General features: G+C 34.3%; 1 protein-coding gene across 1 annotated transcript in view; it reads left to right on the top strand.

Annotated features, from left to right (window-relative positions):
• The window catches only part of TMF1 (TATA element modulatory factor 1), a 29,005-nt gene extending 5,759 nt beyond the window's left edge, over positions 1–23,246 (top strand). Inside the window, exons 4-17 of the mRNA XM_051980573.1 lie at positions 216–342; positions 1,978–2,083; positions 3,688–3,830; positions 4,034–4,200; positions 4,721–4,877; positions 5,401–5,493; positions 12,963–13,119; positions 14,526–14,718; positions 15,209–15,278; positions 15,517–15,609; positions 16,494–16,613; positions 18,438–18,590; positions 19,143–19,268; positions 21,543–23,246. Of these exons, the coding sequence (XP_051836533.1) occupies positions 216–342; positions 1,978–2,083; positions 3,688–3,830; positions 4,034–4,200; positions 4,721–4,877; positions 5,401–5,493; positions 12,963–13,119; positions 14,526–14,718; positions 15,209–15,278; positions 15,517–15,609; positions 16,494–16,613; positions 18,438–18,590; positions 19,143–19,268; positions 21,543–21,686 (1,849 nt within the window). The 3' untranslated portion in view covers positions 21,687–23,246. The remainder of the gene's footprint in view (positions 1–215; positions 343–1,977; positions 2,084–3,687; positions 3,831–4,033; positions 4,201–4,720; positions 4,878–5,400; positions 5,494–12,962; positions 13,120–14,525; positions 14,719–15,208; positions 15,279–15,516; positions 15,610–16,493; positions 16,614–18,437; positions 18,591–19,142; positions 19,269–21,542) is intronic.
• The last annotated feature ends 1,498 nt before the right edge of the window (positions 23,247–24,744 follow it).

Raw genomic sequence — 24,744 nt, 5'->3', positions numbered from 1 at the left:
ATAGTTTCAGTAGTTGGTAAGTTTTCTCTGTAAATTATATTAAATTTATGCCATGTAAAGTAGATTTTTTCCCTTTAAATTTCATATGCCTTAAAATTAATTTTTTTTTACTAACATAGAAACATGTGACCTTTCAGTTTAAATGTTGAACTAATTATATCATCTTTCTATAAATGTATAATTGTTCTCAATCTTAAGTAATATTTTGTATGTAGTGAAATGTTTAGAGTCAAAGAAGAAAGCAATAGCATTTCATCCTTGAAAGAGGAGTTTACTCAAAGAATTGCAGATGCAGAAAAGAAGGTTCAGTTAGCCTGCAAAGAAAGAGATGCTGCTAAAAAGGTAATTGGTGTTTTGTTAAAATTGTTACAATAAACTTTTTAGAGACAAAAAGTTTTGGAGAAAATAGGAATAGTTTTGGAGGTTAGAGCAATGTGAGTTTAAAGGTTTAGTGTTCAGGCTGTTAAACCTCAAGTCTTAGGTCATACATGTGCATGAAATTGCAACAAATTAATTAGGACTTACTAGAACTTTTCCTCTGCAGAACATGGCTTATAAGTAAGTGGCTTATTAGTAGACAACAGGAATTTACTACTCAAATACAATATGTGTAAACATTTTAACCAGTTTTAGCTTTTTTGAAGAAAAGCTCTATGTAAATGTAGGGTTTTATAATCAACTTCAGTTTATCTAGCTTCTGTCTATATAAGAATTTATGTATTTGCTTGGCTTAAGTACTTATTTAAAAAAAAATCAGTCTTAGAATTGTAGAAAGGAGCTCAAAGGTGTCATAATTCAGTTTCTTAATTTTATAGGTAAGATCAGGAGAGGTGGACTAGATTCAGGTCACCCTCCTAATTAGTGGCAGAGTTGAAACTGGGGGGATTCAGCTGCCTTTCATCTGGTGATGAACTGTCTCAGAATTGCTTTGAATCTATAGTGGGTCTGTGTTTTAAGAAGGAAGAATCAGTCACTGGTAATTCATTGTAAGGTAACATGCATTTGAATTTTGTTTTGTTTATAAAAAGAGGGAAGGGACTAGCCCTCTGATTTTGCTGGCATAGGGAGCCCCAGGAAGAGGACATACTTTTTAAATTCAGATTGGTATCTCTGTAGCTTTTATTCTTAAAGAATTGCCAAGAGGAATGCCAGGTGAAATGTCCCTCAGCCAGGATGCTCAGAGGCTGACCCAAAGGCCTGTTCTCTGCCACTCCTGAGGACTGGCTGCCTTCTTGTGCAAATGCAGAAACTAATCTTGGGAAGAAAATCAATTTGAAAAGTCTTTCAGATGTATAGTTTACTTAAGAGAGAAACTCTTACAGTTTCTCACAGTTGGGATGCAATGACAGTTTATTCAGGAGACATGCTTATTAAGTATCTGTTGTCCTGGGCCCTGTAATAGGTGCTGGAAACAGAAATGGAGCAGGCCTGTATCTCGGGGATCTTTAATTCCAGAGAGATTCTTGCTTGTCCTTTGTTCTCAAAGAGGACCATGGCATTGGGCAGGGGATGCCATGGCATACAAGTGAATTGGGATAGGAGGGACATACAAGATCATCTGTCTCACTTTCCCCTTCGGAGCCGCTGAGTCCAGTGGCCATTGGAGGTGGTCCTGGATGCAGTCAAAGCTTTTTCAAGTTTAGGTCTTCAATAGTTCTGGGTGTATAAGGAAGGGAGGAAGTGGTGGTACCTGAGCATCTTGGAAGGAAGTCAGGGATTCTGAGAGGCAATATGGGGGGAGATGTGTCAAAGATGGTTAATGTCTGCTTTTTTTAGTTTTTGCATTTGATATGGCTTTCAAGGCTTTTTTCTTGTATTTAGCTTGGGGGAATATAAGTTATTTTGAACAAATTTATAGTTTCTTAGGTAAATTTGAATGTATTTAATTGCCCTGATATTATTGCTTTTGGGAAAAAAAAGTATTTTGAAGGAAAGTGGTCATTTAAAAAATACACATAGATGATATTTTATTTTTAGGAAGTAAAAACTGTAAAAGAAGAACTTGCAACTAGGTTAAATTGTAATGAAACGGCAGAACTTTTGAAAGAGAAAGATGAGCAAATAAAAGGATTAATGGAAGAAGGTGGGTATGTTCAATAATATGTTCATCTGACTTACATTATTCTTAAATTGTGAAAAGGAAATTCCTAATTGGCATGTGATCATTTTTTCCCATTAGAGATTTTTGAAACCCAGGAGATCTGGGCAAGAGAATTAGATGTCATAGTTTATAATTTGCAGAGAAAGTTGATTGTTAAGAGATGCACAGAAGTAGAGCAATATTCAGTCTTCTTTGTTTTTTATTCCTAGAGGACTGACAACATAATTATCCAAAGAATAAACTGCTTTTTGAAGAACAAAAATTTATATGAAAAAGCTATGTAGTAGGTTTAAGCCCTGGCAGATGAGCAAAGATTTTTGGGATATTATTTCTGTGAAGCTTTCCAGTCAGCTATGTGTCACAGAGAAGAGAGTACTGGACTTAGAGTTAGGAAGACCTGATAGGGCAAGTCACTGAACCTCTATTTGGCTTGATTTCCTCATCTGTAAAATGGAGATAATACTAGCACCTCCTTTCAAAGGTGATTGTGAGCATCAAAACCCTAGTATTTTTAGCTAATTCATTTTCACAGTTGCGTTTTGACAATGCATTTCAATTCCTTTCATTTCTTACGGATGATTATTTTCCAAAACTACATTTCTTTACAATTATGTAGAAATTTTTGGTAACATTGGGATGAAATTAAAGGCTTGTGACAGGATAATTTGTTCTAAATAGAAATTCTGAAACTAGAATGTGTCCAAAGTGGACTTTGTCCACTGCAACTTCTTAATAAAGGAGTGATGGACATTTGGTGGACCCTGATGACACCTTGGCTCCTTAAAGGAAAGGTTGGAGGAGGTTTAAAAAGCCATATTTAAAAGCCATTTTTTTGAGTTGGTGGCAAATGTAGACATATTATTTATCTCTTAACTCAGGGCTTCAGAGGTGAATCTTAGGTCCATAAGTCTTAGATTGAGAGCTAGAAGGGAACCGAGAAGTCATCTAGCCAAACTCCCTTCTTTAATGGATTTGAAAATGGACCCTTAGTCAGCAGATCACTTGCCCCTACTCTCACAGGTTTTAAGTATCAGAGCCAGAATGCAATCTCAGGTTCACTGACTTGAAACCCATCATTCTTTCCTCTGTACCATGTTGCTGAAAGACAGGATATGGAGTCCAGAAGATCTAGATTAAAAATCCTGATTTGAGATTTATGATCATAGCTGAATCTTTTAATATCTCTGGGCCCAAGTTTTCCATTCTACATTGTTTGTAAGATAATAATAAAGATAGTCTTATCACCAACTGCCTCATAGGGTTGCTGGAAAAAGTTTTTGTAATTTTTAAAACTTTATAATATAAGTATAATATAAAACTTATAAATGGGTTATCAGTGCTTAAGCTTATTCCTGTTTCAAAATATTTATGTTGCCCTGACCTCCTGAAGCTCTGCTAGTCATAATATATAATAAATTTGTGAGGGACCTCATTTTATTATTGAAAAACTAAGACCCAGAGAAGTCGACTCATTTCTCTCAAATCACAGAGACAGTGACAGATTCACAATGAGGACTATGTACACTAGATGAATTTTGGAGACTTTTCATTGTTGTACACTTACACTTTTTTCCTTCTTTTTTTAGGAGAAAAACTTTCCAAACAGCAGCTGCATAATTCTAACATTATTAAGAAGTTAAGAACTAAAGAGAAAGAAAATGAAAACATTAGTGCAAAGCAGAGTAAGAAGATTAAAGATCTAGAAGAGGAATTGCAGCATTTAAAGCAGGTAGTGATGTTGATTGGCAAAGTTGTGTCTTTTGTTCAGATTGGACCTCAGAAGAGCAGTAGTGGAAGACGAGATTCACCAGGCAGTTAGTGGGTTTCAGTTGGGAAGTATATGTGCAAGTTTAAAAATGAGATTCTCTGTAATTAACATTTAAGACTTTTCTTCGTTGTAATTTGAGATTATTTACTGACCATTTAATGCAGGTTCTTGATGGCAAAGAGGAGATTGAAAAACAACATAGAGAGAACATTAAAAAACTTAGCTCTGTAGTGGAACGACAAGAAAAGGATCTTGGCCGACTTCAAATTGACATGGATGAACTAGGGGAAAAAAACCGAAGTGCTCAGGCGGCCCTGGATAGTGCATATAAGTAAGAAATCTGCACCCATTCACTCCTGCATTTGACTTGTAGGTGTCCCTGACCTCCTGTTTTCTATTGGAAGCCTTTTACTGTCCCTTAAGGCTGGGGGGGTGGGGGTGGGGGTGGGGAGTGTAGGTGCTATCCCTCTGTTAATTGTCTCCAGTTTATTCTGTTTATACCCAGAGCATTCATAACGGTTACCATCTTGCCTCTTCCACTAGTGTAAGCTCCCTAAGTGCACGGATTATCTTCTGTCTTCATGTTCTTAGCACTTAGCACAGGGCCTGGGACATAGCAGGTGCTAGAAGCTAGTTGACCTTAATAACCCTCACAGCAGAACATTTTATAAAGCCATGGTTCTCAGCATTTGATTACTAAGTGCTTCTTCTATAAAGCTGCAGAGAATAAGTGCTTGATGCTCTTTGAGAGGGGTAAGATGTGTCCATTTCAGGCCTTTTGGTATATTTGACATATTTTGGGTTTGTAGTGTGACAGGATATGTTTTACTGTTAAAAAAATTATACTTTAGAGAGCTTGCAGATCTTCACAAAGCTAATGCCATGAAGGACACAGAGGCGCAGGAGGCATCTTTAAGTCGAGAAATGAAAGTTAAAGAAGAGCTGTGTTTAGCCCTTGAGAAGGCACAGGAAGAGGCTCATCAACAACAGGAAGCATTAGCAATTCAAGTAAGTTTTAAATGAATAGAACAATATTATCTTGTAATTATTGTGATGTTTCTTAATATTAAGAATCTTAATATTAAGAATTAAGTAGCTTGACCCAAATAGCTTGAACCTCCAAATAGTGAAATTATTGTACTTCACAATTCATTGGGACCTATGAAGTATTTTTAGTAGTGCTGAGCTAATACCAACTTGATGGACTGAAATGATGTTCGCTAATTGTAAAATGAAAAAACAAAATTAAATATTCTTTCTTTGTAGGTTTAATAAATATTTAGAGATAAGCTCATCCTGAGCATTTAAATAAGCCCTTTCTTCACTTAACACAGCTATCATCTTAAAATAAATTGTTAAAATAACAATAAATGTTTGTTGAGTGAATGAATGATATTAATGCATATAAGAGAGAAAATTTAAAATATAGGGCTTGAAATGTGAAAGATGAAGCAATATAGCATCTTTCAGTAATTCAAATGCAAAAATGTTTGGATTATTGATTGATTGTAACCTTTTCCCTTTGATGTAGGTGGGAGACCTTAGATTGGCTTTGCAGCGGGCAGAACAAGCTGCTGCCAGAAAGGAAGATTATTTACGTCATGAAATCAGTGAACTGCAACAGGTACTATGAAGAAGAATTTTTGTAGATAACCATTCACATCTATCTAAGAGTTTTCCTTCTATCCTTCCCCTTTATAATGAAATGATAATAAATTTATAATGGCTTAGAAAGGTAAAAATGACTATGAGGTCACATACCTCACAGTGGTGAACCTAGCGAATTCACCTGGTCCTTTGATTCCAATTTCAGAACACCTAATGCTCTATTTCTTCTTGAGACTTTTTAAAAAATTTAGTTTTTCTCATCTTAAATACTAAATTTGAAAAAGAGCATTTTCATGAAGTAGAACACAGAAAGAAAATTGCAAATGAACCCATGAATCTTTCTCCATACCACTTGCTTTTTTAAAAAGTATATAATAATTCAACAGATTACTTTCCAAAACTCCTGTGTTAGTTCATGCTTTCTTTTGGACTTCATTCTGTTTTCTATATTAAAAATAAAAAGGTTTCATTGACTTCTTTTTCTTTTTCTTTTTTTTTTTAATCACCATAGTTACTTTCCCTAATTAAAAATAGAAGAAAAATTATATAACAAAAAGCAGTCAAGCAAAAAAAAAAAATCTACACAATAACCATGTCAAAAAATATACTTCATTCTGTACCATGAATCCATCAGCAGTCCCTTAGGTGGTAATACCTAATCATAGTCTCTCTGTAAATGAGGTTGTTCATTGCTTTGATTAGAGTTCTTAAATCATTCAATCATTTTTCTTTATAATGTTGTCATCTAAATTATTCTGCTTCTGCTCACTTTTAATCAAGCTATATTTCCCACAATTCTTTGAATTCACCTCTTCTGTTATTTCTTACAGTGCAATAATATTCCGTTACTTACATATTAAAATTTGTTCATCCATTCCCTGATTAAAGAACACTCCCAGTTTTCAGTCCTTTGGCTCTCCCCCTACTCCCTTTAAGGAAATTTTTATTTCCTTCTTTTCATTCCCAGAAATATTCCTTTTTTCTGTATCCTTGTCTGTTGTTCAATGTATTTTCTACACCAAGCTCAGTATCTCTGTGTTCAATCTTGTTTGTTCACTTTAGGTAAGAATAAAGTTCATCTGGTGCTTTTTCCCTTCCTCCTCCTCCTCATAGAGTGCAACATGAGATCTACCCTGTTCTTTCTATACTAATATATTTTTCTTTTGTCTTGCCCATCTTTCCTTTCTTAAAACTTCTAGAATTGGAACCAAAGCACCTCAGACCATCTGTTTTTCTTATTTTACTAACTAACCTTTGAAAACATTAAAATTTTAATGGTACACTTGTTTCTTCTGTACTTAATAGAATGTTAACATTACCTTATCTTTCAGATCCTTTAAATTGCTGAAATAAATATTTTTCTAACTTTCTCTTGACTTTTTCTTGACTATGCCATAGTTCTCTTTTATTGTCTTGACTCAGTTTCCCTAATTATCCTGACCCAATCCTGATTCAGTTTCTCTAATTGTTCTGTCTCAATTTATAATGGGTCTGCTCAACTCTGCTTAACCACCCCTCCCTCTTAATCATGATGATCCAGATAAGGAAAAAGACCTTCTATCTTAGGCATCATCAGAATGTTGGGAGCTTCTCCCAACTCTGTAATCCCTCATGCTTCCCCTCATCCTGTCAGAACTGGATTGTCAGAATCCCATTCCAGCTCTCAGCACCCCAACTCTGCCCCTGCCTCGCTCTATCCCCTGAGTCTGAGCCATATGTATATATGTCATTGAGAACTCAGATTGTTTGCTGGATTCTTGGAGACGATAGTCTCATTCAGCCCTAGGACCAAACCATGGATCCATTTAGTCCCAGTACGTCTTTCCCTTTTAAATAAATTATTAAATACTCTTTAATCGCTATCTTGCCTCAGTTTTTTCTGGCGTTTTTTAAAAGAATATTTGCTTTTCCAAGTTCTATTCAGTTCTGTTCATTTGATCAAGAATGCTTGAAACTCCTTTATTCTATTAAAGATCCATTTTTCTTTGTAGGATTATGTGTTCATATCTACAGGATTAATTATATTTGATTGTCAGTTTTTATATTGAGTCCTTTGGATTAGTGTTGTCCAAGATGCCTAGTTATAATTGAAGCTGCCAGGTCTTGTATGAGCCCATCTGTGATTCCTTGTATTTTTCCGTGATAGGGAAGCTCTGGATTTTAGCTTTTAGTATAATCTATAGTATAGATTTAATATAATCTTTGAACTTTTTTTTTCCCAGTATATTTGCTAAAAGCTCCCTCTTTCTCATATCATTCTCCATAGGCTTCTTCCCTATTGTCTCTCTCACCCCACTGTAGACTGTGATAGATGGGCCTCTTTGCTAAGGAAAACCCCTTTGTGTGTGCCCTTGTCCCATCCCCTCACATCTTCTCCAGCAGATTGCCTCACTTTGATGCCCACATTCTTCCATCTGTATATCTAAAGGCTCCTTTCCTACTTCTTGGAAAGCCACCCAGACCTTTCTCATGCTTAGAAACTTGAACTCACAATCCCCCTAGGAGCTATCATCCTCTCCCTCCCTCCCTCCCTCTCTCCTTCTCTCTCTCTCTTTCTCCTCTCTTCTCTGTTTTCTCTGTCTCTTGTGTCTCTGTCTCTCTCTTTTTTTTTTTTTTTGGCTAAATTCCTTGAGCGTTAAACATTTTGTATTCTGGTGTCTAATCTCATTATTTAATTAAAACTACTATCTACAAAATCATTAATGATCTTTTAATTGCCCAGTAAACTAAGCCTTATCCTTGTTAGGTTGATGCTTTTGATTACCTTCTCCTGGATGTTTTCTGTTTTCTAGGCTTTTCTGATACTTTCCCCTGGATCTCTTATCTGTCTGACCTATTCCTTCTTAATCTTCTTTGTTGGATTTTCTGGTTTTGCTCATTAGCTAACTCCCTAAGGCTTTATTCTGGACTCTTCTTCATTTCCTTTTTCTTTTCTTCTTCTTTACGGATCTCATTAGTTTCTATGAGTTCAGGTCTCATCTTTACGCAGATAATTCCCAGATCCCTATATATTGCCTGACTCTTTCTCCTAAGCTTCAGTTTTATATCTTTAGCTGCCTCTTGGACATCGCATCTCAAACTCAACATGCTAAAAACAGAGAGCATTATCAGAGGACTGGAGGACCTAAGTTCAATCAGTTCTCAGACATTTAACATTTCCTAGCTGTGTGACCCTAAGCAAGTCACTTAACTCCAGTTGCCTCAGCAGACAAAACAAAACAAAAACAACAAAAACCAGAGAGCGTTATCTTTTCCCCTCAACCCTCTCCTCATCCCATACTTCTTAATCCTGTGGAGGGGAATCATTCTCCACCCATTAATCAGTCTTGCAGCTTCAACATCATCTTCATCTGCTCACTCTCCCAATATATCCAATTCTTATCAGACTTGCCTTTTTTCACTTAGATTTCTTAGCTTCCTTGGATTTCTTGTACTCAGATTGAAACCTACCTTTTACAGGAGGCTTTCCCAGTCCCTTCTGTAAGTAGTCTCCTCTCTTTAAGATTACCTTCCATTTTATGCCATATATTTTTTAGCTACCTCATTATATTTGTATGCTGTTTCCCGTTAGACTTCTGAACTTGTTGGAACCAGGATCTGTGTTTTAGTTTTTCTTTGTATCCCTAGTGTTTAGACAGTGCCTGGCATATAATAACACTTTTTAAATACTTGTTGAATAACTGTTTTCTTCTGATTTTTATTTAACCTCTCTGGATAGTTTTTACTTATTATTTGTTGAGAGATATTTATGCATTTTAAAAAATCATGGTGTAGAGGGATTTTTATGATTCTTAAATGAAGTCTTCTTGATTTGATTTGTTTTGGATAGCAGATCCCTTACATTGTCTTTTATTTCTATGGATTCCAAAATGTTATCTAACTAAAGAAGGAAAAAGCTAAGTGGCAAAATGGAGAAAAAATAGGATTCTAATGAAAAAAAAATTAACATCATGTACCATGTTTTTTATTGATGTGGGAATTCTGGGATGCAGATCATAATCTATCTTAAATTCTAGAGTTTTAGATTTCATTCTAATAATTCTTGCTATCTCATAGAACCATTGATTTCTGTTTTATCTATTTCAGTTTCGGGAAATCCATTACTTTTGGGGTAAAGTTTGCCACTTTTTTCCTAAGCTATTTAGTTTTTCAATTTTTTTTTCTGAAAAATTCTTACTTTTTTTTTTTTCTTTTAATGTTATGCTTCATTTTTCTCTAAGTATTCTTGTCCTTCTGGAAAATCCATTAATTCTTTTTTTTTTTTTTTTTTGCTGAGGCAATTGGAATTAAGTGACTTGCCCAGGATCACACAGCTAGGAAGTGTTAAGTGTCTGAGGCCAGATATGAACTCAGATTCTCCTGATTTGAGGGCTGGTGCTCTATTCACTGTGCCATCTAGCTGTCCTCATTAATTCTTTTAGTCTTTGTTTATAGCTGTCATGGAGTTGTTTTCTCCTTTTAGGCTGGAATTTTGGATATTACAAAATCTATAGTAAGTCATGTTGTTTTCTGTTTACTCATCTCTCCATCCTTGTTTCTTGAATTGGGAATTTGTGTCACAATACTGCTCTGCCTATTGATGTTCATTTAGCTGTGATGAGTTGTTGATGATTGGTTGTTCCTGACCTAGGTCTTACTGTTTTCAACTCTACCACTTGGGTATGTCTGCTAAAAGCACCAGTTGATTTTAGGTGCCCATGAATCTTTGAACTTTGTATGCCTGGTTTTTCAGGGGTCTTTGTGGCATCTCAGCACAGAGTACTTGAACCCTTGGAGCCCTTAGGCCTGGGCTTTTTTTTGTTTTATTTGTTTTAATCTTAGTACTAATGCCGTTTCTGAGAATCACGCTAGCACTTTCATCTGGGAGGAGTCCTCTTACTCATTTTGGCTAAAATGATAGATGTTTCTGGATGGAAGACTGCACTTTGCGATTCCCTTTTAAATAGATTTCAAGCAGTATTTTTGGAAGGAAGAATAGGTTATAATACCATGTCTTCTGGTGCTAATATGAACCGAAAGAGGTTAGCTTTTCTAAAAAATTTAAATTGAGTGGTTATATTTTAAGTTCCGAATCATCTCCTTCCTTCCCTCTCTACCCCATACTAGAGAGAGCTAGCATTTGATAGAGATATACATTTATATGTCTATATTTATATATCTATATCTACATCTATATCTATCTATTAGGTAGGTAGAGATAGATATAAAACTATGCCATGCATACCTGTGTTTTCTCTAGAAGTGCATGCCATCTTAGGTCCTTTGTATTTGATTAGAATATTTATAAAACTCAGAATAGCTTCTTCCCTCACAGTTATTCTTTAAATAATATTGCTGTTATTCTTGGTTCTGATCATTTCACTTTTCGTTATTTCATGCAAATATATATATATTTTTTTTCTCTGAGGCAGTTGAGGTTAAGTGACTTGTCCAGCGTCACACAATTAGGAAGTGTTAAGTATCTGAGGCCAGATTTGAACTCGGGTTCTCCTGACTTCAGGAGTGATGCTCCATCAGACACTGCGTCACCTAGCTGCCCCTCTGTATTTTTTTAAATGAACTTGCTCATCACATAGCACAGTAGTGTTCCGTCAGGTCTTAGCTGTCTTTTAAAATAAATCTCAGAAAACATTATTTTAGAAGAAATTGCTATATACTCCTGCAGAATTTTTAATATAAATATTTTAATGTGCAAATAAGCTGCTTTATCTATAATTATCAACATTGCATTATTCACGCTATATGTCTTATTGCCCATCCTTTTGTAGGTTGTTTGAACATTCCATATTAGATAGATGTAGTAAAGGTGAAACTCAATTTAGTTCATCTTTCTGTCTCTATAAACCTAAATAAAAGATGTAGATGAGGAGATATGACTATATTTCATTAGCAAACATATTAAATACCTGTGTTATGTCTGGAAGTTTTTACTACTAGATAGTGTCCTAGTTGACAGTGGCATAGCAAATAGCTCGATAATCAAAGCAGTGCTCATTCTCATGAAACTTTTAAAGTCCAGTAAGTGGGATGGAGACAGACTTACAAACACATACTTGCACACATCCTTGATGCAAACTAGAGTTAGATAAAAATAAATGAATAAGTAGTTCACATGTCAGAGTCAGTTTGTTAAGCTGAGAGGTACAAAAAACTTATGAAATCCAAGGAAGGCAAGAAGATTATTATCAAGTGTGGGAAAACAGGAAAGGAAAAGATCTATGTGGCAGTTTAACTGAATTTTGAAGGATGGGTAGGAGTTAAACAAGTACATGTGAAATGGGAGGTTATTTCAGCTATAGGGATTAGTATGAATGTGGCTTTTCCAGGTTCATTGTCCTATCGTCACCTCAAACATAATGACCCCCCCCCCCATTCCCTAACAGCTCATCATTCCCCCTTACTCCTCAAACCCCACTTTCTTCTCTTTAGTAGGTTCCACAATCCTTCTTTATTTCTCATTTTCTCTCCCCCCAACTAGAGAAGTAGTCGCTAGGTCTCTCTGATTTTGCCCTCCTCATCTCTCAACTAAACATTTGAAATAACTTCTTCCTCTTTATGTGCATTCTCTTCCTGGCTGCTGGTGTGCCCAGAGTACCCGTTGGACCTTGTCAGGCCCCTGGTCACTGACCGCTGGCTCCATTCCTGCTAGGACATCCTTGGTTTGGCCTGTTAAAGCCTGGCAGGAAGCCCCCTCTCTCCAGCCTTCTGGCTTCTCATTCCTTTCTACAGACTCTTCTGCTCCACAGAACCCGGGGCTTCCTGCCTTTGACACAAGAGTGTGACCTTTCTCTCCGGGATTTTGCCTGGTCTTCCTCCCCTGGGATGTGCACACTGGTCTCCTTCACTCTCTAGGATCTCTAGTCTTCTGTGCTCAAGCATCATCTCTTTGATTAGGCTTTTCTTGTTTTTATCCTCACCTCCATCTGCTCCTGTGACCCTCTCAAAATCATCTTTTATATATATATTTTCTTCTTGATGACATATATTGTTCAGTAAAATGCAAGCTTCTTGAAGGAAGAAGTTCTTCGTTTTTTTTTTCTTTTTATCCATATTGCCCAGTATGGTGCCTGACATGTGGTTGGTGTTTAATACATATTTGCTGATTAGTTGATTTTCCTTAGAAATGAAAATAAAGGCAGTAGCGTGTAATGATGCTGAATGTTCTAAATAATTGTGGGATTTTGTTCATTGGTCTTAATAATCTTAGCAAAGTAGTCTAAATCATGCTGTTGGGGTTAGGCTTATCAGTGTGAAGGGAGAGGAAAAAAGAGCAGCCTCCAGGCAGTGAACTGTAATAGCAAGACAATCTTGTTCTATTTTGTTATTTGTATGCTGGACATAAAAAGGAGACACAGTTCTATCTCCTAAGCATTATTTATTGGGAAAATTTTGTTTCAATATGTAGAAATTTTTCTATGAAACCGTTATCTTGATTATGAATTTTGTTGATACCAGTGGTAATGAGATAAGAATTTCATAATCTAGAGACTCCAGGAGGCAGAGAATAGGAACCAAGAACTAAGCCAGAGTGTGACCTCTACCACAAGACCACTGCTTCGGCAAATAGAAAATCTGCAAGCAACTCTGGGAGCCCAGACACTGTCATGGGAGAAGTTAGAAAAGAATCTCTCTGACAGGCTTGGTAAGAAACTTTGACTTTTGTGATCAAGTTAACAAATTGGAGAAGTTTGAGGGAATTAACACAATGACAGTTGTCTATGACAATTGTAAGTGGATCTATTGGAACATTTCAGTTTATTTATTGTTTAAGGCATCCCTCAGAGCTTGCGATGAGAGGCAGTGCTGCTAAAACTTAGGATCTGACTGCCCCATGCATTAGAGCTTCAAGGTGGCACAAGTGTCCTATAATTATTTTTTCTTCATTGACATTTCATTTTAATCTTACTCCCTGAAGTTGTGGATCATAGTCTCTCATTGCACTCTCATCCTGAGAGAGTCTTGTCTGCATTTTCCTAGAATTGCTCCATGGGGCCTCCCTCAAAAAGGCTTTTCATAGTAAGTGTGTAGATGGGTGGTGTGCCTGCTGCCCTGTTTGTCTCCCGGGCCACCTTCTTTTTTCAGATCAGAGGGAAAAAGACTGATGAGATTTCACTGATAAAGGAAACCTCCAGATGAGATCCACTCTGAGAACCTAAGGAGCCTACCCCAGCCCATAATCCTCCAAGGAGTCCTGCTTGATTTCTCCTCTGCACTAGGTTCAGTGCCTGTAGTTACTGTGTTCCCTTTTAATTATTGAAAGAGCAAGAAGACTTTACACCTATTTATGGCTCTAGTTTGAGGTTATTGGATGGGAACTATAACTGACATTAACATTTTATGTCCAGTTTCTCTCCATTTACCTTTGCAATTAATATCACATAGGTAATTCTTTCATGTCCCTTGTAAAACTTATCCTCATGAATCTTACTTGTCTATGATTTGCACTTGTTAGCCTTTTAAGGGCCTGATTAAGTGTGATGAGACAAGACCTCCAAAGGCCAGGAGAGCACAAAGTTGGAGGAAAGTTACAGTTACAGTTTTACCAGGGAGGCTAAACCTAGGGGTACTCCTATGGGTATTAAGACTAAAGATCTCTCTATGGATTTGGAGAAAACATTGTTTATATGTAATGTATCTGCACAGAGATAGCACATGTTTGCTGTATGTATTATGAAAATATATTTACAAGTTAAATTTCACTTTATTTTTATTATTCCGGGCTTTAGGTAGATATGTTCCATGAAAAATGTGCTCTGGCGATGTACAGAACATATAAAATTGAATGACTGTTGACTGTTAAAATGTGAATTTACTTGAGGCAATAACAAAGGATCCTTTTTTTAAAGTAATTGTCCCTGGGAATAGTATGGTAAATTGAAAATTTATGAAATTAATAAATTTTCTTTTATTGTCAATAATACCAAGCTAGGCATATTATAATGTGTATATTTAGAAATGTCCACTTACAGCTTAAAATTTTTAAAGTTAGAATCTTGGTGGTCTAGAAACATTAGAAAGAGGTCATTTTCTTTTGTTTCTTGTCGTCAGGTGAAACCCAGGCTTCATTGGCAGCAGCAGTGGAGAGGGAACGTGCTGCTGTTGAAGAGCTTCTTAATAACAAGATGCAGGTGTCTTCCATGGAGTCCCAGAATAGCATCTTGAGACAGGAAAATAGTAGGTTTCAGGTCCAACTTGAAGCCGAGAAAAACAGACTACAGAAATTGGAAGATGAAAACAGCCGGTGAATGTCATCTTTTAAGCAAAGCTTTATTTTTTTCTAGAAGAGATAGAACCCATTATTTGTTGATCTAGGGAACTCCTAGATAAGGAAACTCTTTCTGCCAATGCAGATGACACTTCTTTTGGACTTTTATGGTTCGGGCCTTGAATTGCCTGGGCTCTCACGTGATGCGGCATGCAGGTCTTCTTGGCCTCAAAGCCAGCTTTCACCCTCAGGGCATTTTGTGTCTCTTGTTTTTATGTGTTTTGTAATAAATTTAGAGAGGGTAGTGAAGTAGGACACAGCCTATATCTATTTTGCAAGAGTTTTTAATATCTGTTGAGTTGTTCTGAATTGAGCTCTTGTTTTTAGAATTTCAGCTCATTAATCAAAAGTGGCCTTTTGTGTACTCACTGAAGTACTACCCAGAATATATAGCAAGTTAGTAAAACTTATTTTAAAGTCTTTTTTTTTTTTTTGTTCCTCTCAATGTTCTTTTGATTTACTGTAGGTACCAGGTTGAACTGGAAAACCTAAAAGAAGATTATGGGAAAACCCTGGAAGAGGCTCGGAGAGAAAAGGTAGAATCTTTAGGGCTCTGCTACCCTCAGTGTGATTTGGTTTGGAGACTGGGAGGGGAAATTGAGAGGAATGGTGCAGAAAGCTACAGATAGGAAGCTGCCAGATCCTTGAGACTGTGATCTATATCAGTAAAAGGGTCCTGAGTATGTTTTTGTGCCTCTAATTTTATCAGATTACTTTTATATAACAATTTGAGATCCCTTCAAATAAACAATTGAGCTTTATTTTATTTTTTAGACATTATTAAACAGTCAACTAGAAATGGAGAAAATGAAGGTTGAACAAGAAAGAAAGAAAGCAATTTTTTCCCAAGAAATGATGAAAGAAAAGGTATTGCATTTTGTCTGGCCAAATAATTATTTAGGAATTATAATTCAGTCATTCATTTTTTAATAATATTTTATTTTTCTAATTATGTATGAAGATGATTTTTAATATTCATTTTTAAGAAAATCGAGATCCATATTTTCTCCCTTATTTGCTCCCTCCCTTCCTCCATTTTTAAGATGGTAAGTAATTTGATATAGGTTACAAATAGGTAGTCAAAGCATTCACTCTTAAATCATTTAAGTATTGATGTTGAAGTGTCCTGCTGCATGACCAGAAGTCACGGAGGTATTGTTTGGAAACAGGCAGATTTGGTGGAGAGACCTTCTTCAGAGTTAGAGGACCAGGCTCCAATTGTGATTTTCCTCTGTACTTTCTGAGGTTCCTTTGGAAAGTCTTTCTAGGGTTTATATGTAAAATGAAGAGGGAGTTGAACTGGAAGATCCCCAAGGACCCATCTAGTTCTGAATCTGTCACTAGTTGTCACTGCAGCATTCTGATTCATAGTATAGTCAAGACAGTATTGAATTTGAGGATAATTTAGAATTTCTTGAATCTGGATTAGCATGTAAGCCCTTCCTACTGTTACAGTTAAAATTAACTTTATAGTTATCCAATAGAAAAAATTCATTTTCCCCCCAAAACTATAATGATGCTAATATAAATACCCTGAAGTCATGTGAGTAATATTTACTAATAGTTTAGTTGTATTATATATAAAGGTAAGATGATGTTAAAATATATCTCTTTTTTGATGGTAGCATTTCAGAAGTTTACATTGTCTTTTATGTGAAAATTATTGTTTTTTTTTTGTTTCAAAAACTTAATAATTTATTTTTTTTTCTTTTTTCTTTTTTCATCTGATTTGGATTTTTTATTTTTCAAAGGAGCGTAAGACATTTTCTTTTTCAACACTAGAAACTGTTTCCAGCACTCCTACATTATCACGTTCTAGTTCTATAAGTGGTATTGATATGGCAGGCTTACAAACATCATATCTTTCCCAGGTAATGGTTTATTTCTTACTGTATGTTTTCTTTCTTTCTTTCTTTTTATTATAGCTTTTTATTTACAAGATATATGCATGGGTAATTTTTCAGCATTGATAATTGTAAAACCTTTTGTTCCAATTTTTCCCCTTCTTCCCCTCTACCCCCTCCCCCAGATGGCGGGTTGACCATTTAATGTAAAATATGTCAAAGTATAAGTTAAATACAAAATATGTATACATGTCCATACAGTAATTTTGCTGTACTGTACATTTTCTAATCAGAAAAAGGAAGAACAGGAAATGGAGATTTGCCAATACATGCTTCTCCTTTGCCCCTCCATTTCCTACGCATGGCTGTTTCTTACTCTTCTTGGTATGATTTAAGTTGGGGAAAATGTGCCTGTAATCAGTGATACCTTAAGTTCATTCTTCAAAGTAAAATTCTAAGAAGTTATAAATAATAATTAGAATGGAAAATAGTTTTTTTTTTAACTGTTAGGTGAGTTATTTATTCATGTGTATGGCTACATTGATAATGCTTAAATAATAAATAATATGCTGAGGTATTGATTGGGGTAGATATGCAAGACTATGAATAAGTGATGAATGGTGTGCCCTGACTGTTATAGGTATTGTAGAAGTTCATAGAATAGAAAAGAAAGTATGTATGTGCCAAAATATTGGGAAAATCACTAGAGAAAAAGAGACTTTGAGCTGGGCCTCAAAGAATGAGAAGGAGTTGGGTAAGTTGAGGAAAGGTTGAAAGGCATTATGATAAATTTTTACTGATTTAATTAGAACTGAGAGTTTGAATTGAGGATTATTGGGAAATGTAGAATCAAAAATGGCAGAGGGATCTTGATTTGATAGAGTCTTTGGATGCTATTTTAATTTGGAAAAGAATTGTAACCACGAAGATGAGTTAGAAGGACTAATTGGACTGGGGAATAGCTGTGATATAGGAAAAGGAATCTAAGACATTTTGAAGGAAAATTGGATAGGAGTTAGTGAGGGATTATAGAAGATGATGGAGAGGAAGAGGGCTTAATGTTTCTAGCTTGGGAGACAAAAAGAATGGGAGTACCAGTGACAGAAGCAGAAAAATTTAGATAAGGGAGCCATTTTGGTGAGAAAAAGGAGTTTTTCAAATCAAATGCAGGATTTTAGGTGATAATGGAATATCCAAATGGTAATGGGAAACTGGAGCATAGAGATGTAGAGTTGAGTGATATTCCCAAAGACGAGACAAAAATTGAAGCCAAGTGGTGATAGGAACTTCTTGGAAAATAGTCACAGCTAGAAAGCTGAGAAAGATGCCATTGATAGAGAAAAAGAATTTAAGTATAAAAGTCAAAAGAAAGGGGAAGCCTCTAAGTAGGAATTGCATTCTTCCTGGAATTGCTGAATTTATTTGTATTCCCACTTAGCTATAGCGAGGAAATAGATGATATTTACAATTGTATTTACAATACAATTGTATTTATAATATAAGAGTTCCTTTCTACTATCTGGCAGGTGCTATTAAATATTGTGGAAAGTAAGTAACCATTTTTAATTTAAGCCTTTTGCAAGTTTAGTTTAAACTTGAAGCATTTCATGGAAGTGAGAATATATCAGTACTTTGTTTCATGGTGATTAAAATGTGAATAATATTGGAATATACATTATTGACATGTCCCTGTTGAAATGAGAAGAAGAAAGGTGTTCAGGCTCAAATAGAAAAATCTTTTCTATGTATCAATGATGATTTTTGCACCATGTATCTGAATGTTTTGTATAAGTGTGTATGTGCATATTAAAGTGTGTGTCTATTCTTTTTTTTTTTTCGTAATAAACATAGGATGAATCTCAAGATCATTCATTAGGACCAATGTCAGTGTCAGTAAATGGAAGCAATCTCTACGATGCTGTAAGAATGGGAGCAGGATCAAGTGTTATTGAAAATCTTCAGTCTCAATTAAAGCTAAAGGAAGGAGAAATTACTCACTTACAGGTAATGATTAATCCCAAGTGTGTATCCAATAAAAATTGATGTAATCAGCAGAAGTTAATTTCTATCTTCTCAGAAGCAAACTTGCACAGAAGTATATATTGGATTTTCTGCTTGAATAAAGACACTTTTGGTTTTCTGATTTTTAAAAAAGTATGAGAATCCAGAAAGTCCTTTTCTGATACCTCACTGTGGTATGGAGGTGATCTCTGGACTTTTGAAGGCTCTTCCAGGAGAGGACAAGCAAGTTTACTGAGCTGGAAAGATTTCAAGTCAGCCTTTAGGGAAACAGTTTGCTAAATTGGGAAGACTCATTACTAGTACACTAGTCACTTGATGAAATATATGCAATGACAATCAATGAAATTTTAAAAAGATTTATCATTCAAATTGTGTCTGTATTGCCAACCAGAAAAAATGGGAATTCTTCATTTATTGGTATTTTCTCCTTTAAAGTTTTTTTTTAATCACATACTTTTTTTTGAAAATACCATTACAAGAATTTTTCTTTTACAGGTGAAGTATTTTGATTTGTGATGTTTGTTCTCTTTGTAGATGGAAATTGGAAATTTGGAAAAAACTCGCTCTATAATGGCTGAAGAGTTGGTTAAATTAACAAATCAGAATGACGAATTTGAAGAAAAAGTGAAGGAAATACCAAAGCTTCGTGCACAGCTAAGGGTAAGCATTTTTAAAATTTCAGATTTACACAGTTTGTAGCATTTTAAACATTATGACATTTGGAACTACAAGAAGTTAAAAAGACATTTTAAAATTAATAGATCTTATGTTTATTGCATTCAGTTCTGGCAATGGATGGATATAAAGAGGTTTTTAATATGTTTAACTCCAACAGAATTAAGTACTTCACTTTTTAAAACTATTTGGAATTAGCCTTAAATTCATGGTAAAAATCACACAAATCAAAGTGGTAATACAGAATACCTCCTTCTTCCCCCCATGCATAATAAATCAAATCAATTATCCAGGGAACAAGATAGAGTCCAGACAGTATAGACAGTTACCCAAACTTTGCCCATTAGTCAGACATCACAGCCACCACAATTTCTGCTTTTTCTGTAATGAATCTTCATTACTGCAACAAGAAAACAAACATGACATAAATCATTTAATACTATGTGGATATAGAGGCAGTTAGATGGTGCAATGGATAGAGCACCAGCCCTGAAATCAGTAAGACCTGAGTTCAAATCTGGCCTCAGACACTTGAACACTTCCTACCTGTGTGATTCTAGGCAAGTCACTTAACCCTAATTGCCTCAGCAAAACAAACAAACAAACAAAAATACTAGTGGATATATACCTCATATATTAACCTGTTATGGAGAAATGATACTTGAGTTGAAGTTTTGAATTTACATATGCAAGTAATTGTTCTTTCAAAAAAAAAAGCATTATCTCAAAAAAATGTTACATTTAACTTGGAAATCAAATGAAATAAATTAAGCAACTTGAAAAATTACTGTTACATTGCAATAGAAATTTTAAAGGAATATTTTGTATATCATTTTGTATTTTCATAGTAGTTTTTAATTATGTGTATTGGTTTTGGTCTAGCACTTGAAAGGCAATGAAAACTGGGCACTTTGTATCATCAGTTAGTTCATTGCCACTAGGTCTGACCTTACAATTGCCATAAATCTATCCATGCTATTTTTTGTGAGGGTAAAATTTCTGTTTATACCTTAAATGGGAATAATACTTGTGAAATTCGCTAAGGATAAGTTACTATGGTTTATTTCCTAGATATTGCAAATATCAGTAAATGGGTTTAGATTTAACTGAATTCTTGGGCAGAAGAGATGATAGTTCTGTTATATAGTTTGGTAAGTCTTTTTCTTAATCCATTTCATGGCTAAGTTTAATTTATACTTGGCTTGTTCTATTCCAAATGAATTATATATATGTGTGTGCACATATATTTTTTATAATAACTTTATTTTTCAAAATTCATGCAAAGATAGTTTTCAGCATTCATCCTTGCAAAATGTTGTGTTCCATATTTTTCTCCCTACCCACTCTCTACTCCCCCTCCTCTAGACAGCAAGTAGTCCAGTATAGGTTTAATGTGCAGTTCTTCTAAATATAATGAAATATATTTTTTATGAGCTCTGCTTACAGGAGACAGTGATACATACTGTATTAAAGTTTGTAAAGGTCTTTCTATACCTTAGCAAAACCTTCATTACAACTCTGATGGTTAGTATTGCTATTCCATTTTATAGATGGAAAAAATTGAGTCTTATTAAGGTTACGTAGCTTTTGCTTGGTCCCACATCCAAGTGCATTCAGTGGTAGTACATTCATTTTCTTAACTCTTCACTTCAATATTCACTATATCAGCTACCTTGTACCCAGCATTAATGGGATCATGGGAAAAGTTCAAATTAGAGAGGCAGATGGCCTAAGCTGGAGTCTTGGTTCTGTTGTAACAATTAGCTTTCAAACTTTGGGAAATCCACTTTATCTCTCTGGACCTGTTTCTGTTTCATTGATTTGGGCTGTACTCTTTTCACCATTCCAGGTCACAAGGTGGCCTCTGATGACTCCTCTAGCTTAAGATTGTGTGACATAGGGGTCTATAGAGGGTTACTGGAGTAATCACCTGAAACTCACTCTTCTGGTGATGGGGAAGATTGGTCTAAATTGGACCTTGGATGGCAGGGCATCCATTACTTGCCCAGGATTTGCTAAAGTTTGTGCATTGGTCTGGAAGAGCCCAGGATCAGTTTCTCCTCTGACCAGTCACTAAAAGAAGATTCAGGAAAAAAAAAAATAAGCCACTGTGTTCCAAGAAAAAAGATCCTTGAAAGGTGATAAGTGGATATGATGCTTTATGGACCGTTGACATAGCTTATGAAACAATGATGGCACTAGTCTATTTTAAGACATTTGCTGTAATGATTTATAATATGTGAAAAATTCTTTTTGTAGGACTTGGATCAAAGATACAATACTATTCTGCAAATGTATGGAGAAAAGGCAGAAGAGGCAGAAGAGCTTCGATTAGATCTTGAAGATGTGAAAAATATGTATAAGACTCAGATAGACGAACTCTTAAGACAAAGACTGAACTAAACTGGTGAAAAATAATTTTATAGTGCATCAAAGAAATTGACTATGTAAATGCAGAATTCTAATAACATGTAAATTCTATTAAAGTATTAAAAAGTGATTTTCTTATAGAATTTAGAAGTTTGAAAGATTGTTTTATAATATGCAGTACTATTTGGAGTTAAGTTATTTGGTGCAATATCTGAATTTTATTTTTGAAACAATTTTCTCTTTATTTAAAATTAATTTTAAAACACCTGATTTTATGTCTGGACCAACATAGAAGTTGATTACTTTGCCCTCATAGCAGTAAATCAGTCTATAATGAAATGTTATGGAAGAATATTTTAAAATGGAATTCATATATATATTGTAGATATATAATATAAATATATCTATAATGTATATGTGTGTATATAATGTATATATTGGGATACATTGCTCATCATAGCCTTGGAATCTTTGATGTGATAAAATCTTTAATATATCTCATCTGCCACTCATGAGTATGTACATATGTGTTGGACTAAAAAAAGTTACTCACCTTGAGTTATGTTGTTAAATCTGGCATTAATTTTTAGAAAGTATAAGTCCTAAAAACTTGCTGTCTGAAATATAAAGGGCAGATAATTCAGACGTGGCTTTTCTTTTTTGATCTAAGCATGACTCCAATCTGCTCTCTGGTGAATTTCATGTTCTCAGGCTGACATTGGCATTCTCACTTAATATATGGAAGAGTTATTTCACCAAAGTAATAGGATTTAGTTCTTTAAAAATGTCCTTTTTTGTAGCCAGCAAAAGAGAGCTCTAGCTATTTTACATTTAGTTGAGCAGAAATTTACCTGTAACTATAATTTTAGTTTTGTGCTTGAAAACAGTTTCATTTAAGTATTTTTGGAAAAGAGAGACTGTTTTATAGCATAGCTAAGAATAATAAAAATAAATTCACTTATTAAAATAATTGGTTCTTTTAGAACTATCAGTGCTCTAATTCTATAAAGCAATATTTTTGGCACTTTAAAAAGTGAATATTTGAAGCGGTAGAACTTTAAAAATTTATAGAAACCATTTTAGTTTGATATTAATGTAAATCCATGTTATTTATAGTTTTAATTTATTTTGTAAAACACTTTTATATTAAACTTTATTTTTTGTTATTTTTCTTCTATATTCCCAAACCAATTATGTCATAGGTTGTTTTTGACCTTCATTCTTAAAAAAAATCTTGTGATTGTGTGAAGACAGTGTTGATCATTGTCATTTTCCTTTCATTTGGAGTGACAATTAATAACCATCCTTTTTCAATTCTGTTTTTGTTCAGAGAATAGCCAGGTGAAGTTTTAGATCTGTGAAGGGGTTTGATGCATTTATGTCACTGGCCAATTGTGGCTATTTCATGTAGTTTTTAGTTAAATTTGCAATACCATCAGTTTACTATCACAGAAAACCCAATATATTGAAGAACCTTTTCCAGGGTAATTACAAATGACCTCATTTTCTTTCTCTTTGCATTCCAGACAGCAGCTGTATCACTTGGTCTCTGATTTGTAGCACTAATAAATATTCTTTCAATGTGAACTATGATGATGAAGTTAATTTCTTGTGTTTCATTGCTACAAAGCAATCTGATTTCTTTTGGGAAATGTGGTAATGTGAATATTTAGGGACAAAATACTGTAATTACTGGAATGAAATAGATCTTTCTTAGAGACAATCCAGTCACATAACTTTTTTTTTTTTTTTTAAAGGTTTGGCCAGAAGAAAAGTATAAAATAAATTTTTTGAAAGTTAAGTTGAAAGACTTTAAAGAGTGCAGAATACAACATTAGCGTTTAGGAATTATAAAAGTCTCATTGAAAAGGTTCTTTATAAACGTTGGGGGAAAAACTCCAATTCGTTATACAACTTATTCAACAAATTCTGACATAAGGAACATTTCCTGGGGAAATTAAAGTGAAACATCTATGTACATTCTCTTAAGCTTTCTAGAAATTGATTTTAGTACTTAAATATTTTAATAAATGAATATAAGGTGGTAGTGTCTGATAGTTTAATCACATTCTTGTTTAATTTTAAGTTGCCAGGAAAATATATATGTATCACTATTAAGTATTGATTTAATAATTTGAATTTATTTGAATCATTTATTGACAAGGCTACACTGTTAGAAATTGAACTGTTTTTTATTTGTAAAAACATGTTCTAAAATAATAATTGAATTTCTATTTTAATCCACAGTTAAATGCTATATTCAACTTGATTATCCTATTAAAAATCTTTTTTTCTCATATAAAAAGAATTCTAAATTTACATATTGAAAAATAGGTAGCCCAAGAGTTAATATCAGTAATATTTTCATGTCTCCCTGTGTTATTTAACATATTTTAGAATTCCTGGTGGATAAAATGAATTTTTGTTTCTGGCTGCTTTCTACCTTGTTTTTTAAAAACCTTGTTTTTGAAATAAGCCATGTAACTTAAGATAGAATAACTTTAAAAATGTAGTATAACAAACTTTTAAGTTATCACTTATATTTTTCACTTCAAGGAACAGAAATAAGAATCTGACACTTTCTTGAGTTATGAATTAGGTCCTTTATTAACTCATGAAAAATGCTTATTTTGAAGTTCTCTAAAAGCACATAATATAACTAATTTATGGACAGCCACAAAATAAAAGTAGGAGATGACTGGAGATGTCCAAATTTTACCATATGTGCATATGTAATATTTTTACTTTTTATTTTTGTTACAAATAAATTAATTAAATTTCCCATTGACTATGCCAGATTTTATCTCCTGATAGTTTATATTTTTTAAAGAATTAAAAAAAACAAGTTAATATGATAGAAGACATTGCTAGTCTTTTAATTTAAGTTGTAAGATAATGTAAATAACCGTTAAAAAAAAGTGTGGGGATTGTTTAAATAAAGATTTTAAAATAATAGTGCATTTCATTTGTAAGCATATAAATTAAGGTAATACAGATTGGGAAAGTTAGCTTCTATGTAGACCACTATATAGGACTGAAATTTTTTTGGGGGGCAAAAAACCCAAGTCACACAAACATTTGTATGTGGTTT

This window comes from Antechinus flavipes, chromosome 1 (assembly GCF_016432865.1).
Source record: "Antechinus flavipes isolate AdamAnt ecotype Samford, QLD, Australia chromosome 1, AdamAnt_v2, whole genome shotgun sequence".
Lineage (NCBI taxonomy): Eukaryota > Metazoa > Chordata > Mammalia > Dasyuromorphia > Dasyuridae > Antechinus > Antechinus flavipes.
Note: the sequence above shows the minus strand (reverse complement) of the source record. Positions and strands in the feature narration are given on the sequence as shown.